Source organism: Gadus morhua, chromosome 17 (assembly GCF_902167405.1).
Source record: "Gadus morhua chromosome 17, gadMor3.0, whole genome shotgun sequence".
In the NCBI taxonomy this organism is placed as follows: domain Eukaryota; kingdom Metazoa; phylum Chordata; class Actinopteri; order Gadiformes; family Gadidae; genus Gadus; species Gadus morhua.
In genome coordinates, this window is record NC_044064.1 from 8,975,106 (window position 1) to 8,989,492 (window position 14,387).

At 47.8% G+C, this 14,387-nt stretch overlaps 1 protein-coding gene across 2 annotated transcripts in view; it reads right to left on the reverse strand.

Annotated features, from left to right (window-relative positions):
* The window catches only part of LOC115529545 (pyruvate carboxylase, mitochondrial), a 268,651-nt gene that overhangs the window by 49,940 nt on the left and 204,324 nt on the right, over nucleotides 1–14,387 (reverse strand). For both annotated transcript variants that reach the window (XR_003973581.1, XM_030338305.1), the window contains exons 15-16: nucleotides 7,673–7,894; nucleotides 1,619–1,775 (exon numbers count right to left, since the gene is read on the reverse strand). Coding sequence is in view for 1 of the 2 variants with exons in the window: in XM_030338305.1 (XP_030194165.1) it covers nucleotides 1,619–1,775; nucleotides 7,673–7,894 (379 nt within the window). In the remaining variant the exon portion in view is untranslated. The remainder of the gene's footprint in view (nucleotides 1–1,618; nucleotides 1,776–7,672; nucleotides 7,895–14,387) is intronic.

The window sequence follows — 14,387 nt, forward strand, 5'->3', positions numbered from 1 at the left end:
AGACACACACGGAACCCACACACACATCAATACCTATCCTGCGTTGAATCGACTCAGAGGCCCGAACGCATCGAGTCAGACACAAAGAACAAGTAAACACAACAACATCCTCATTGTGACGCAGGCAGTGCGCTGACCCTGTGAAATATGGTAACAACTTAATTCAATTACACCCAATTACACTTTGGTTATTCGAAGCTCGGGGGTAGGATTAAATGTGATTTAACGCCACCCCACTTCATCTATGCGTGTTTGGGTGTCTATGTGTGTGTGTGCGTGCGTGCATGTGTCTTTTCGCACAAGCGGGGGAATGAAGGGATATTGAGACAGAAAGATGAAAGACAAGAGAGGCGTTGTACATGAAAAGAGAATGATAGAGAAATGGGGGGGGGGGGGGGGGACAGATGAGAACCATTTATCACAATCATCTGCACATTGCAGACTGAGGTCCCTCCACAGGCCACAGGGAGGAGTAGGGGGAGACGATAAACAATACACAGAGGGAGGGGGAGAGAGGGAGGGAGAGACATGAGGCTAGGGAGAGAGAGAGATGAAAGAGAGAGATTGCGAGAGAGATAGTGTAATGTGTGTGGTGTACATTATATTTCAAATACAAAACCCAAAATACAACTTATTTTAATACACACCAATATGTGTGAATGGGGTGTGTATTAATCTTATTTAGATTCAGAAGAACAGAGTGTCCCTTTATTAATATAAAGGCAACTCATTTATTTATGTGAGAGTCTGTGTGAGGGAGAGTTTATCTAAGTGAGAGAATTTATATACGTGTGTGTTTAAATAATCTAAGGGAGGGAAGCTGTATGTCTGTGCCCATGTAATTCCCGCCCATACGCCGATTGGCTGATACGTTTGCCACTTTGCATATTGACTTTTTGGAAAACGTTTTGGATTCCGTTTTGGAAAACGTTTTGGATTCCGTTTTGCCAAATCTTTTGCAAAGCGTTTGTTTTGCGGATTGAAATGTCATTTGAATATCGCAACACACGGAGCGTGGCGAAGTGGATTGCAATCACGGGGACGCTATAGCTTTTCAATTTGAATAAAGGAACTCAAAGAATTTGACAAAATGTTATTCTATTTTTATTGTTATAACTTTTGCAAATTTAATTGAGGATTGCATTGTCACTTTGCATATTAAAATACACTTTGAATAACGTATTTACAAATAACATTATAAAATTGCATAATGAATTGTCAATTGCATAATGTAATGACAATTTGAATTGCAAATTGCAAATTGCATTGCCATTTGAATTTTGCTACATATATGCTTCCATATGTGTACCTGAGAGCAGTGGCCAAAATGAAGTGCTTCCTCACGAAAAAGGTGGATCGATTTGACACGTTAAAGAATTCCGGGTCTGCATATTAAAACAAACGCTTGGCAGGGAGATCTCTCCACTCTGGCAGTGAAAAGACTCAATTCTAAGAGCATTTTAAACCCTGAGAGTGTTTGTTCAAATGAGACTGACTCAATGACACCGTTATCAGAGTTGCTGGTCGAACACAGGGTTATCAGGCTGTGTGTGTGTGTGTGTGTGTGTGTGTGTGTGTGTGTGTGTGTGTGTGTGTGTGTGTGTGTGTGTGTACTCACTTGAACACGGCGTTGTCTGGGTAGTTGGTGTAGCCCACGGCGTTGGCCCCTCTCAGCAGCATCTGGAAGGGCACGTTGGGGATGAGGGCGCGCATCTCCTGCAGACGCTTCCACGGACACTCGGACAGGAAGCGCATGGCCACGTCGAAGGTGGCGCCTGCACGCACACACACAAACAAACGCACGCACACAGAGAAAGACACAGTCAGACACACACACACACACACGCACACAAAGAGAAAGACACAGACAGACACACACACACACACAAAGAGAAAGACACAGACAGACACACACACACACAGAAAGACACACAGACACACACACACACACACACACACACACACACACACACACACACACACACACACACAAAAACATTCAGACAGAAACACAAGGACACAGACAAAGACGGATGCACACAAAGGCACAAATATAGATAAAGACAAGACATACACACAGACACACACAAACAAAAAAAAAACCACAGAGACGATGAAGTTTCTTCAGAAAAGTGTTAGATGTTCACTGCTTGGTACAGGATTTGCGAACAGACTCAACCATTAGTGCACACAGTCACGCACGCACACACATGCACACACATGCACAAAGATCTAATCCAATTCTAACACCCGAGTAATTTTAAATCAAAGGTTTTTTTTTATTATATAAATCCGAGAAATACAGTCAGAATGAAATCACCAAATGAAAGGCGTCAGATAGCATCGCTCTCTCACGGTCTTTCCCAGCGAGTCGATGGCTAAACCCCACTAAGCATATCTTAGCTTGCCATATCTTAGCTTAGCATATCAGCTACAAACTGCTCACGCCTTCAGAGGGCTGCTGTTTTATCGTATGAAAGCCTTGCCTGTGATCATTAAATCTCTGTTGCTCAGCATCCTATACACACACACACACACAGAGAGAGAGAGAGAGACATAGCGAGGGACAGAGAGAGACAGAGAACTTGAGAGAGACAGAGACAGAAACAGAGACAGAGACAGAGAGAGAGAGACAGCGAGAGAGGGATATTATTCATTGCGAACATACTCGTCTTTTTGTGTTTCACTCTGCTGCGTCGGTAGACCGTAGAGCTCTGTCGATGCCGCAGTATCAATAATTGATCATCATTCTTTATAGTGTCAATTATTTGATCAAGACCGCATCCGCTGTAACTTTAAACCCACGGGCACAGAGCGGGTCAAACGGCCACGATTAAACATTATGCTGAACACGGCTCGGTATCAGCGCTTAATCTCATCTCCACTGATTCATCAAATGATCAGGGTGTTGACTGGAGCAAAGCGCTCCCGCCAAACTAGACTTCCCAATGCGTGAAAAACGGCAGACGTGGCAGTTCCTCTATTTCTGTGCGAGTGTGTTCATAAGCTGTGTATGGTGGGAAACATCCAGAGTATGCACTTTCCACCCTGACTGAAGACTGTGTATGCAAGGCCTCTAGCACAAGGAGCCCTTCAGGTAGACTGCAGACAGCGGGGTTCAAACACAGCACCTTTCAGCCGCATCCTCAGTCACCGATAGATGTTGCCCTATAGAAACCCACTTGGTGCCTCTGACCCACTTTTAAACGCATGCACCCACTCCTGTAACACCATACAGGAGGAGACGCTATACTGGGATGGCGGTGGTGGTTAGGGGGGGGGGGGGGGGGGGGGGGGGAGTGCTTGGTCTTCTGAGAGCTCTGTGGAATAATCTCCTCAATGATTCATGGAGCCTCCGAGCACGAAAAACAACTGCAGGCCACATTCTGTACACATCTCTCTCTCTCTTTCTCTCTCTCTCTCTAGCCACCAATTCAAATGTGTACACTTGAAACACTCATTGTGTAGAGAGAGCGAGGGCGCGAGAGAGAGAGAGAGAGAGAGAGAGAGAGAGAGAGAGACGGAGCAGAGAGGATAAGTGGTTTGCATTGCACGCTTCGAAGTGTATAATACCCTTAATCTCGCCACACGTTACAACACTGTGGTTAGGGTTGTCTCATTTAAATACAAGTGCCGTCGCGGACGGCCCTCTTCCCTGTTCCTCCTATGGATTCCTTCCAACAGTGACCGATCGTACGATTGCGTCGGAATCGACGCGTCCCCTCGTTCGGGGGGGCCTCATGGAAATCAAATCGGTTCCCCCCCCGCTGACAGACTGAAGGATCAATAACGCAATAAGTGCCAGTACTTTGATCTGCCGAATCCATGCTCTTATGACAAGCCCCAGATTCCAACACAAGGCGATTCCCACGGGCAATATCTGGGATATTAATAAAGTCGCAATCCCCTCTGCGCAATGGTGAAATTAGAGATAGTGAGGGTGTGATCGTATTCCCAGAGATACACCATATATATATATATATCACAAAGCCAACGCAACCACTTGACAGAACATTCATTCCCACTTAGCCATGGCCTGCAGGGGCAGCAGCAAGGCACCGTGGGTATTAGCTGATGGACTTCCCCCTCAAGCCAAAGAGCGTGTTGAAACAACAAAGGCGGATCCATATTTGATGGGGCATTTCAAAAGGAGTTCCCCCCCAAATGGCAGTGTAACCGATGGATGCGCCTTGGCTCCCCGACTAGCATGTGGCTCGCCTTGGTCCTAGCGTAACCACTAGCTGTCCTCCTATTGTGCCTTAAAGGGCTGAATTAATAAGGGAGATTAAGGATGGAAATGTCTTGCTTCCCTCCCTGACTTTTGTATATAATACCCTCTATTTTTAACCCTAATGAGATTTGAAAAAATACACTCTTTGCTTTGAGGGTTTATCAGAAAAATAGAAGGATTATGTCAAGAGCGGGTTTATAAATTGGTGTTCTCTTTTTGACATTTTGTTTTTAACAATGCACCTTTATTCAGAACAAGGGCAGCCGCCTGGAAAAAAAAGCATTCAATCTCGAATTTCACTTAAATAAGGAGAGCGGATAAACTCTTCTCCAAATGACACCATTGACTCACGTTGCGAAACATCGCTGTGATGGGAAAAGTTGGGTGTCGAACGAAGAGAAGGCAGGCAGGTGTTGCATGTTCCCTGCCTGGTTCTTCAAAACAGTCGGCAGAGAGAAATAGAGAGCTATTGCGGGAGCGAGAGGCTTACGATTCACACTAATTTGACATCTCAAGACCGGACCCCTACATGATTTACTCTGCGCTGAAATACAAGAGACTCCATAATGGGGAGAGTGGTGCAACACTTAAAGGTGGACGGGTGGATTTCGTTGCAGATGGAAACATCACGAGCGCAAAAAGTTGCAGCTGAACCGCTATAGTGGGAAACCGAAAAGGGAGGAAACCGGCTTAGCTGATGTTGTCTTCGTACCGCAGGAACGATTGGTACCGGCACGGACAAAGTGCGAACGTTCGCCGAAGAATAGAAGTGTCCGAGACTGGTATATCGGCTTTCCAGTCGTCGGCCTCACTCTGCTTCCCGCCGTTCAAACGGTGGCCATGTTCCAGACGGGAAAAAACACAGGGTGAGACCGATGGAGCAACCACATCTGTCGCTTGCAATTTGCTCGCATTCGCCACCCCTGGCTTCCTCCCGGTGACAGTCGAGTAGCCATCTCATTTGGCCATGCACAAACTCCGCATTCCTTTGAAGTCCACGCAAGTTTCAGGAAAACAAATCAGTGTTGACTCGAAAGTCTCCCCGTGTCTGGTGTAACTTCAGGCCTCGTCAGTAGACAACCCCTAGCTGTGACGTGAAATCAACGCTGATGGCTGTTCTGTATAACTAGACCGGTGCCCACCTCGAGGGGCGCCCTATCAGGGTCCTGTTTATTATGGTAATGACCCCAGGTGTGTCTTCCCTATCCAGTGCGTAATGACAGCGGGGGGATTTCGTCTGGACAGGGGGTCAGCGGCAGCGACCACGACGACAGCTGCTCCACAATTACAACTTTGAGACTCTGCGGTCCTCCCCTCTCTCTGAAATAATTGGTACTTCCCCTCTGGCTGAGAGTGAGGAGGTTCTCTGGCAGGGGGAGGAGTTCTGGTGCGTTTGGTTGGTTTTGTCTCTTTGTTTGTTTTGGGCCCCTCCCAGCTAAAGTACTGAGCTCTTTCCTTGCATGGTTGACACTGCCTGGGATGTGCACAGAGTCATTGTGCGTGTGTGTGTGTGTCTGTGTTATCGTTAACCTATTTGAGGGACGCAGTGGCTTGAGAAATGCTGTACAAATGCATTATAAAAACACCTTACAAGTACACGATATAAGTACGCTATATAAACAAGCTCTTAATACACTGTATAAATACGGCTTATTCATTTGCTGAAGAATTTAGATGTAGATGCGCGATGTAAATATTTTCTATCCGAATGCGCTTCTTGACTATGCTGTATAAATGTCGGTAGAATGTGTGTTTTAGCTTTGGCTGTATGTTTGGATATAACTAAATAAGAAATGCATAGATTTAACAGAATCTATGCATTTCTTCCCCCCCCCCCCCCAAATAAGCGCAACGTGGATTCACGTTGCGCTTATTGGTGGTGGGCCTCCTGTGAAGACGACATAGGTCTCCTCCGCGCGGCGCCCGAGAAAGGGTCACTTGGTCGTGTTTGAACGGGAAAATTGCAGAGCAGGGGAGGCTTAGCCGCATTACCGTTATGCAAACGCCGCGCGTGGGGAACGTGTCCATTGACTGAGTGTGCAAATGCCAAAGGAAGGAGGTAAAAGGAAGGGGGAGAGAGGGGAGGTGGGTGGGGAGGGAGGTAGGGAGGGAGGGAGGTAATGGTAGGGGGAGAGAGGGGAGGTGGGTGGGGAGGGAGGGAGGGAGGGAGGAGAGGAGGGAGGTAAATGGGAGGGAGAGAGAGGGGAGGTGGGTGGGGAGGGAGGAAGGGAGGGAGGGAGGGAGGGGGAGAGAGGGGAGGTGGCTGAGAAGGGAGGGGGGAGGAGAGGAGGGAGGTAATGGTAGGGGGAGAGAGGGGAGGTGGGTGGGGAGGGAGGAAGGGAGGGAGGGGGAGAGAGGGGAGGTGGCTGAGGTGGGAGGGAGGGAGGGGGGAGAGGAGGGATGCGTTGAGGTGTGGCAGGAAGGGGAGAGGGAGCTAAGGGGAGGGAGGGCGAGAAGCGAGGAGCGTGCGAGCCGTGTTTCAACTTCAGATAATCATCCTTTAGAAATACAACCGCTGATTATCTCGCGCCGCGAACGCCGCCATTAGCGGTGGCGCCGGGCTACGACGCAGGTTGCCAATCTTCAAGAACCCTAGCCGGGGAGAATATTAACTGTCAATCACACAGCCGTGATGAATCGACACCGAGAGCCCCTTTTGTTCTGTGCAAACTCGTGGCCAGCCTGCACGTGGGGATTCAAGGGTCTGGAACCCAGCCCAATGTGGCTGACTAAGCAGCCGTATCAAGCCTTGATCCCTCCACTGTCTCAGTCCCGAGCTCCCGATACAGCCTGGCCCTGTCGTCCACTGAAACTCACTGTTAGAGGCCTACGGTTCTAAGCCTTCCCTAAGGTAAGCTAATAAGAGGCCCGACATACCTTAATGTATGTTAAAGGTATGATGTTCAACTTGGACAACAAGCGTTGATTGGATAGAGTGGTCTCCACCCTCCACATTCTTCCCACACTCAAACCCAACGCTTGTTCCCAGATTCTTGATACAGATTGACCACAGGCTCAATAGGAGCTGAGTCAGTGCAATAATATCCAATGAGGAATCACATTGGAATCTCCATACTGGGTCAGGGAACAACCCAGTATGGAGATTTCAAGGAAGAACATACTGGCTGACCTCATTGTTGCAGAAGTAGCCAGTATTTCAACGTGGCATGTTTTCTTCATCTTTGATGACATGTCATGGTCATTTTTACGATTTAGTACCCTCAACCTGTTAAATATAGCTTCTTTAACCTTAGAAATGTTTTCCATTATGTTTATTGTGGGTATGCTGCCCCAAAATGTAAAGTTATTCGAATTTCACACACACACACACACACACACACACACACACACACACACACACACACACACACACACTCAGAGACACACAAGCACGCTTACTCATTCACACACACACACACACACACACACACACACACTGACCTCCCCAGTTCTCCAAGCTGTAGAGGTTGTTAAAGTTGTGGCTGACGAACGGAGAGATCTTCTTCAGGTCGTGGGTTCGCACCCGGGTGGCCAGCAGCGACTGGTGGGCGTCCCTGAAGGTGGTGTCCATGAGCAGCAGGCCCTTGTGGGCCCGCACTGCCTTTGCGAAGCCCTCCGGCCCGTCCCGGAGCAGGACGTCCCGGAAGCCCAGCGGAGGGTCACCTGATGGTTTGAGGAGAAAGACGGAGTTAACATGGATGTACGACTGACAAGTGACGGTGGGGGTCACAGACATGCCTCTAATGAATGTACTGCCTACTCATTGAGGTGTCATCTCCAAAGCAACATGCAGTGGGTTTGAGATACAGGTCATTATGAAGCGCTCTGTATGACCCTCTTCACGAGTCACGTTTGTTACTTTTATTACACGTCTATTGGACAAATCACTTGAGGATTACCCATTAAACTGCCAGCCAACTTGTCCTCCTCAGCCTTGTCCTCCACCCACGTTTCACTTTCATTTCATTGCCTTCTTTCTCATTCCGTACCTCTAAGCTCTTATAATGGTGAAAATAAAAAGCCAAGCAACTATTGGATAGGGGAATTCTGGGAAATTAGCCAGGATCTATTTTCCCTCCCCCCGCCGTGTTCCAATAATCAATCCAACCGCTCGCTAATGAGTTGCAACCGCCCTGCGAGCTTATATTCTACTTTAATCTCTACCACTCTTGCTCTCTTTGAGGTGGCAAGACGCTCACTTTGTGCTGTTCGTCCGCATCACTGCTAAAGAAGGCTCTCTGCTGTAATTGTCAGTTAAGGCGCTGTGTGAAACAAAACAGGCCCTCTCATACCCAAGCAACCGGTCTCACAAAGACCGGCCCTGACGCAAATAGACCGCAGTTATTTGAAACTTGAAAAAACGTGAACATTACTCTGTGTAACAAAGGGGGGTCGACGCGCATACCACACATTTAACCAAACTCCCCGCAAACAACTAAAAGAAAGGCCTACGATAAAGAGGTTGTTCACATTTAACATGGCTGAGGTCTATCTGTGTGGAGAAGCAGGGGGGAGACCTATCCGAGATATTTAAGCATGAGTGGACCGGGCACCTCCTCTCGCGCTCCATATCCGTCTCTCCTCATAGCCGCTCCACCGTCACCCTAGGGGCGCCATGCGCCGCCACACACGCAGACAGACGCGCCCCCACGTGCACATTAGTACGTGCACACGGTCAGACTCAGGCGCCAATGCACGTGCACAAACACACACACTAGAGAAGTTCAACCGAGGAAAGAAGGCTATTTGCATTAGAACCATCTTGAATAAACCATGGTTTGGATTAGATTTATTTATGGTCCTTGTTCCACAGAGTTAACAACGAAATTATGTTTAGAGCATCATCACCACCACTGGCATACAAGTACCTGATAGCATACATTGCCCACAATAAAGATAGATCTCCCATATGCTATGATATATAATTATATTAATAATAAATAATAACAATAACCCAAAAAGTGCAATAGCGCTAGTGCAGTTGAAATGTCAACAGTCTAGCTATAGCTACAATGTGTGAAAGGAAAGAGAATGAGAATGCAGCAATGCAAGTCCAGTCCATAGTTATTGTGATGTGTAAGGGGGGGGGGGGGCTGCAGTCCTGTAATAGATGGAAAATAGTGTACAGTACAGTGCAGCAATTGCAGTCCAGTTCACAGTTATTGAGTGGGAGTTATGTGACCGAGGGGTCGGGTGGGGTTGTGCGGGCGCCGGGGGGCAGGTTGTTCGTTCAGCAGTCTGACAGCCTGTGGATATAGGCTGTTGGTCACTCTTCTGGTCCTGGAGCGGATGGAACGGTATCTTCGGTCAGAGGGCAGTTGCTGGAAGAGATGGTGCGCTGGGTGGAACTGGTCCTGTAGGATGTTGTTCGCCCGGCGTAGGCAGCGGGAGGTGAAGACTGTGGAGATCTCTGGGAGGCTTATTCTAATGACCCTCCCCGCAGCCTTGACCACTCTGTGGAGGGCCTCCATTTCTGCCCTGGTGCAGCTGGAGAACCACACCTGTGGTCCGTAGGTGGGTACGCTCTCTACTGCGCAGTGATAGAAGTTGACCATCAGTCCCTGTGGACGTTTTTCCCTTATAAGTTTCCACAGGTAGAAGAGGCGTTGTTGTGCCTTACCCAGAGCAGAGGTGATGTTGTTCCTCTAGGACAGATCGTTGGCCACAGTCACGCCCAGAAACTTGAAGTTGGACACCCTCTCTACCTCCTCCTCTCCGATTAGGAGTGCAGAGTGGCTGAGGTGTCTGGCCCTGCGGAAATCGATGCCCACCTCCTTGGTCTTGGTGGTGTTGAGAACCAGGTTGTGATCACTGCACCACTCTACCAGTCTCTCGGCCTCCCTCTGTATGAGGTCTCATCATTTCCTGTGATGAGGCCGAGTACTGTTGTGTCGTCAGCTAATTTCACTATGAGGTAAGATGGAGAAGAGGAGTAGCAGTCGTGAGTGAAAAGAGTGTAGAGGAGTGGGCTGAGCACGCAACCCTGAGGGACCCCGGTGTTCATGGGCAGGGTGGGGGAGACGTGCTTGCCAATCCTGACATGTTGTGTGCGCTGTGTTAGAAAGTCCAAAATCCAGTTGCATAATGTGGTGTCCAGGCCGAGTTTGCGTAATTTGCTGTGTAGCTTCCTTGGCAGGATAGTGTTGAAGGCTGAACTAGAGTCAACAAAAAGGAGTCTTCCATATGTGTTCCTGTGCTCAGGATGTTCTAGTAGAGTGTGTAACACAATGGCAATGGCATCCTCTGCAGACCTGTTTTTCCGGTAAGCAAACTGATTATGATCTGATGGCGGAATGGAGGTTTTGAGATACGTTATTAGGTACGTTAACAAACTTCAAACTGCATTGTATCATTAGTGTGGGCATGTATGAGTAATTACTCCATGACCAAGAGAGATAATTAACTCGCCATTTTTATATAGTTTTTTATTGGTTACATTACTATGTAACCAAACATTACTATGTTTTGAGTATAATGCTGCAAAGAGGTGGGGAGCGAGGGAGGGGGAGACGGAGAGAGGGAGAGAGGGAGAGAGAGAAAGAGAGAGCAAGAGAGTAAGAGAGAGAGATGAAGATGCACAGTGACAGACAGAATGGAGAAATGTGCATCCCAAGGGTTCAAACAACGCTAGATAGCTGACCCACTTATCAGCAAACACATACACACACACACACACACTCATGCGCACGCGCACACACACGACTTTGGGCTGACACCGAGACAGCACCTCCATACACTCCTGTCTCCTTTAAACCCGTCTCTCCCTCCCGCCTCATCGCTGTGCCTCCTTATCTCTCCCCTCTCTAGGCTGACAATATTTGCTCTTGCTTCGTCCCATGTTGCTCCTTATATAACCAACGTCTCTCTCGCCCTCTTTAGGCCTCCTCTCATCCAGCATGTGTCTGGATTCATCTTATTCCAGAAACACACACGGAACCGAAATGCTGGGAATGCACGACAGCCCATAATATCTTTTCTTCTTTCACTGGCCACGGCTGGAGTGCTCCACGTGCAAGCACACGAACGCACGCGCGCACGCACACACACACACACACACACACACACACACACACACACACACAGACAAACACTCGCACACACACACACACCTAGTCAAATAATTCCTTTCCGTCGTCAGTTTTCGAGTTGGGTTTCATATCTGAAAGGCGGCCCTCTTCCTGGCGGGAGAGTGCCCATTTATAGTTTTGCGCTTCGTTCTTTTCCTCGCAGACAGACGGCAGCCGCCCGGTGAACAGTGTGTGCGGAGGTGCTGCTGCTGCTGGTTACCGGGGGAAACAAAGAAGAGGGAAAGGGCCAGAAAAGTTGGTCCCAATAGAAAAGGGATTTAAGTTAAGTCATCGAAGTTTCAAGGAAAGAAATTTATGGTGTGTATCTTTCCGTCAGCACCCCTGGCTCCAGATTCCCATCCAATCATTGGAACACCGTTTTTTTCCTTCTTTCTGTCAGCAGCAGGGAAAATACTTAGTGTGGCGCTTTGGGCGCCAGACTCAATTTTGTTGTCACTCCGTGTCACTCAGGGGTGTATGTAGTCACTCTTAATCGGGCTCAAAAAACAAATTGCAGTGCTAACATACATGAATTTTAAGACACAGATATCACTGCGTTAATGACATAATCTTTCCGACGGTGACATTTTCCAATGGTGTTTTTTTTTTCCTCGGTTCTGCAAAGAGCCGTGGGTGTGACCTTGATTTTTGGTGGTGGAAATGCATACATTTACACATATTAAAAGTTGATCAGGTCCATGAGGACCGCCCCGGTCCACGGGTTTGGAGGGCAGGGCCGTGCACCGAGCACATTTCCACCGGGTCACTGTAACGCAGCCAAGACCTCAAGAAGTTTGGACAGAGCTAAATCTGGTGATGGAGCGACTGGATCCACCGGGAATAACTTCACTAAGAAAGCTGCTTAAGCTCGGAAAGTTCTGAGATATTCTCATAGTCTCTTTCAACTGGTAATAGCTTGCTGATAACTGTGGTGCAGTTGTCCATTTCTAACACATTGCCCTCAAATGATAGCTCTTATTTATTACCTAGGGCACCTTAAATAAAGCCCTTTCTCTTTTTTTATTTCTGATATACAGGCTTTACTGGCTCTGATAGATTTATAGCTCATAATCTACAAAATGATCAAGTATCAATCCGAGATGTTTAATCAATATCAATGAAACTCCACTGACCCACATCCATCACGTGCTCAAAAGAGGCATTTCCTGCAAACTTTAGCATACCTTCAACCGCCTCATAATAATATCTAATGCTTCATCGACGGAGACGAACGTGATCTGGTGTGAGAGATTGCAATGTGCAGAGAGACACAGAGAGAGGTGCTTCTGCTCTGCCTGACAGCGCTAAACTGAGGTGATCAAATAAATTGCATCGGCGTGTAGAACAGAGAGAGAAGAGGCACGGTGGAGCTGCCGTTACAGTTGAACATTTTCGATACAGGACATTGAACACTGCCTCCCATCGATTCTCTATTTTCAGGGTGAAACCGCTGCCAGACAATCTTATGTAGCACTCCCTAAGCCCCTCAGCACCTTTATAATCCCTTTCTCCTTCCAGGTCCCGGTCCTCTCTCTGTCTTCCATCGTTCTGTCTCCACCCCTCCCTCCTCCTCTTACTCTGCCTCCATCCCTCGATCTAGCCCTCCATTTCACCCTCCTTGCATCTCTGTATCTCTCTTTCTGTCCATCTCCTTTTCTTCTTCTCTCTCTCTCTCTCTCCGTCTGCCTCCCTCTACACCCCCCCCACTCTCCATCTCTCTCCCTCCCACTCTCACTCTGTCCAGCCGTCCACAGGGTGAGATAATAAAGCACTAATCTCCCCTCTCCTCTCCATCCCTCCGTCAAATGAAAGAAAGGATAAAAGCACATTACAAATCTCATTACTGAGGTTTAGGTACGCTTCTGTGCACGGGGGAGCGTGCGCGTGGCAGTGTGCACTGCAAGGCTGACTCGGTCGAGCGCTCACCTCAGTGAGGGCGTGTTCGTAGGTTAGAGGTGTGAGTGAGTCAATGTGTGTATCTAGAGATGTGTGTGTGGGTGGGAATGTGTATCTAGTGTTCTGCAGATCAGATCTATTGATCAGCCGTGGGATATATTCGACAAAAATCCACAAACTAAATGAATCTACATGAGCAGTAATCCACAAATTGGTAAAAGTGAAGAAAGAAATATCTGTGTGGATAACATTTAACAAAGCACATCAGGGTACCGACAATGCTAATGGTGGTCTATGTGTTACAACGAATAAAGTTCAATTCAAACTTCTGTATGCAAGGAACCCATTCAAGGGCGTGAGAGAGAGTTGCATGAGCCAGCGAACAGGTCAAGATTTGCACATGTCCCTGGCATGTGCTCCTCGGTTGACCGTGGGATGAAGGGAGCCATCACAATGAGATTGATATAAATAAACCAGCACAGGCAGAAACACACACACACACACACACACACACACACACACACACACACACAAGATTACCGCTCTGTTCCGATAACACATAATTCCGTCCTGCGCGGATTTCAGACACGAGATTTGATTGGTTAACCCGATTAGGATTCCTCCCTCACACGAGTGGGACTCTGGAGGCAGATACTATCTCATTCATGAAATTCCCGGAGCTGGTTAGATACACAGCGCTGACTGCATAGGCATATCAACTATTTTCTCCACCAGCAGATATTCAATCGTTCCCTTCTTTACAATTGACCGTTTAGTCATTTAGTAGATGCCTTTATCCCATGTGACGTATGGAACATTTATTAGATACATGTTATAGAGGAGCAGGTTAGGGTCAGGGCATCCCATCAACGAGTCCTACAGGGGGACTAGACAGTGGGGTTTGAACCCCCTTAGTGGGTGAGGATTGACAGTTGAGTTTGAACCCCCTTAGTGGGTTAGTGTGGAAAGTGGGATTTGAACCCACTAACCAATAGATGTATTCTGCCCACCATACTGTTTGCACAGGGTCTCGTCTGATAACTCTGACAACTCGAGAGTAAAATTACAAATAACATTGCTGCTTCAGCTGTTCACCAGCCTCCTCTATATGCTGAAAAATGATCATGAATTAATCAGTCAAGACGATTCCCTTCTCGGTTATTCCCAGAGCGGGAACCCACAGGAAAGACGGA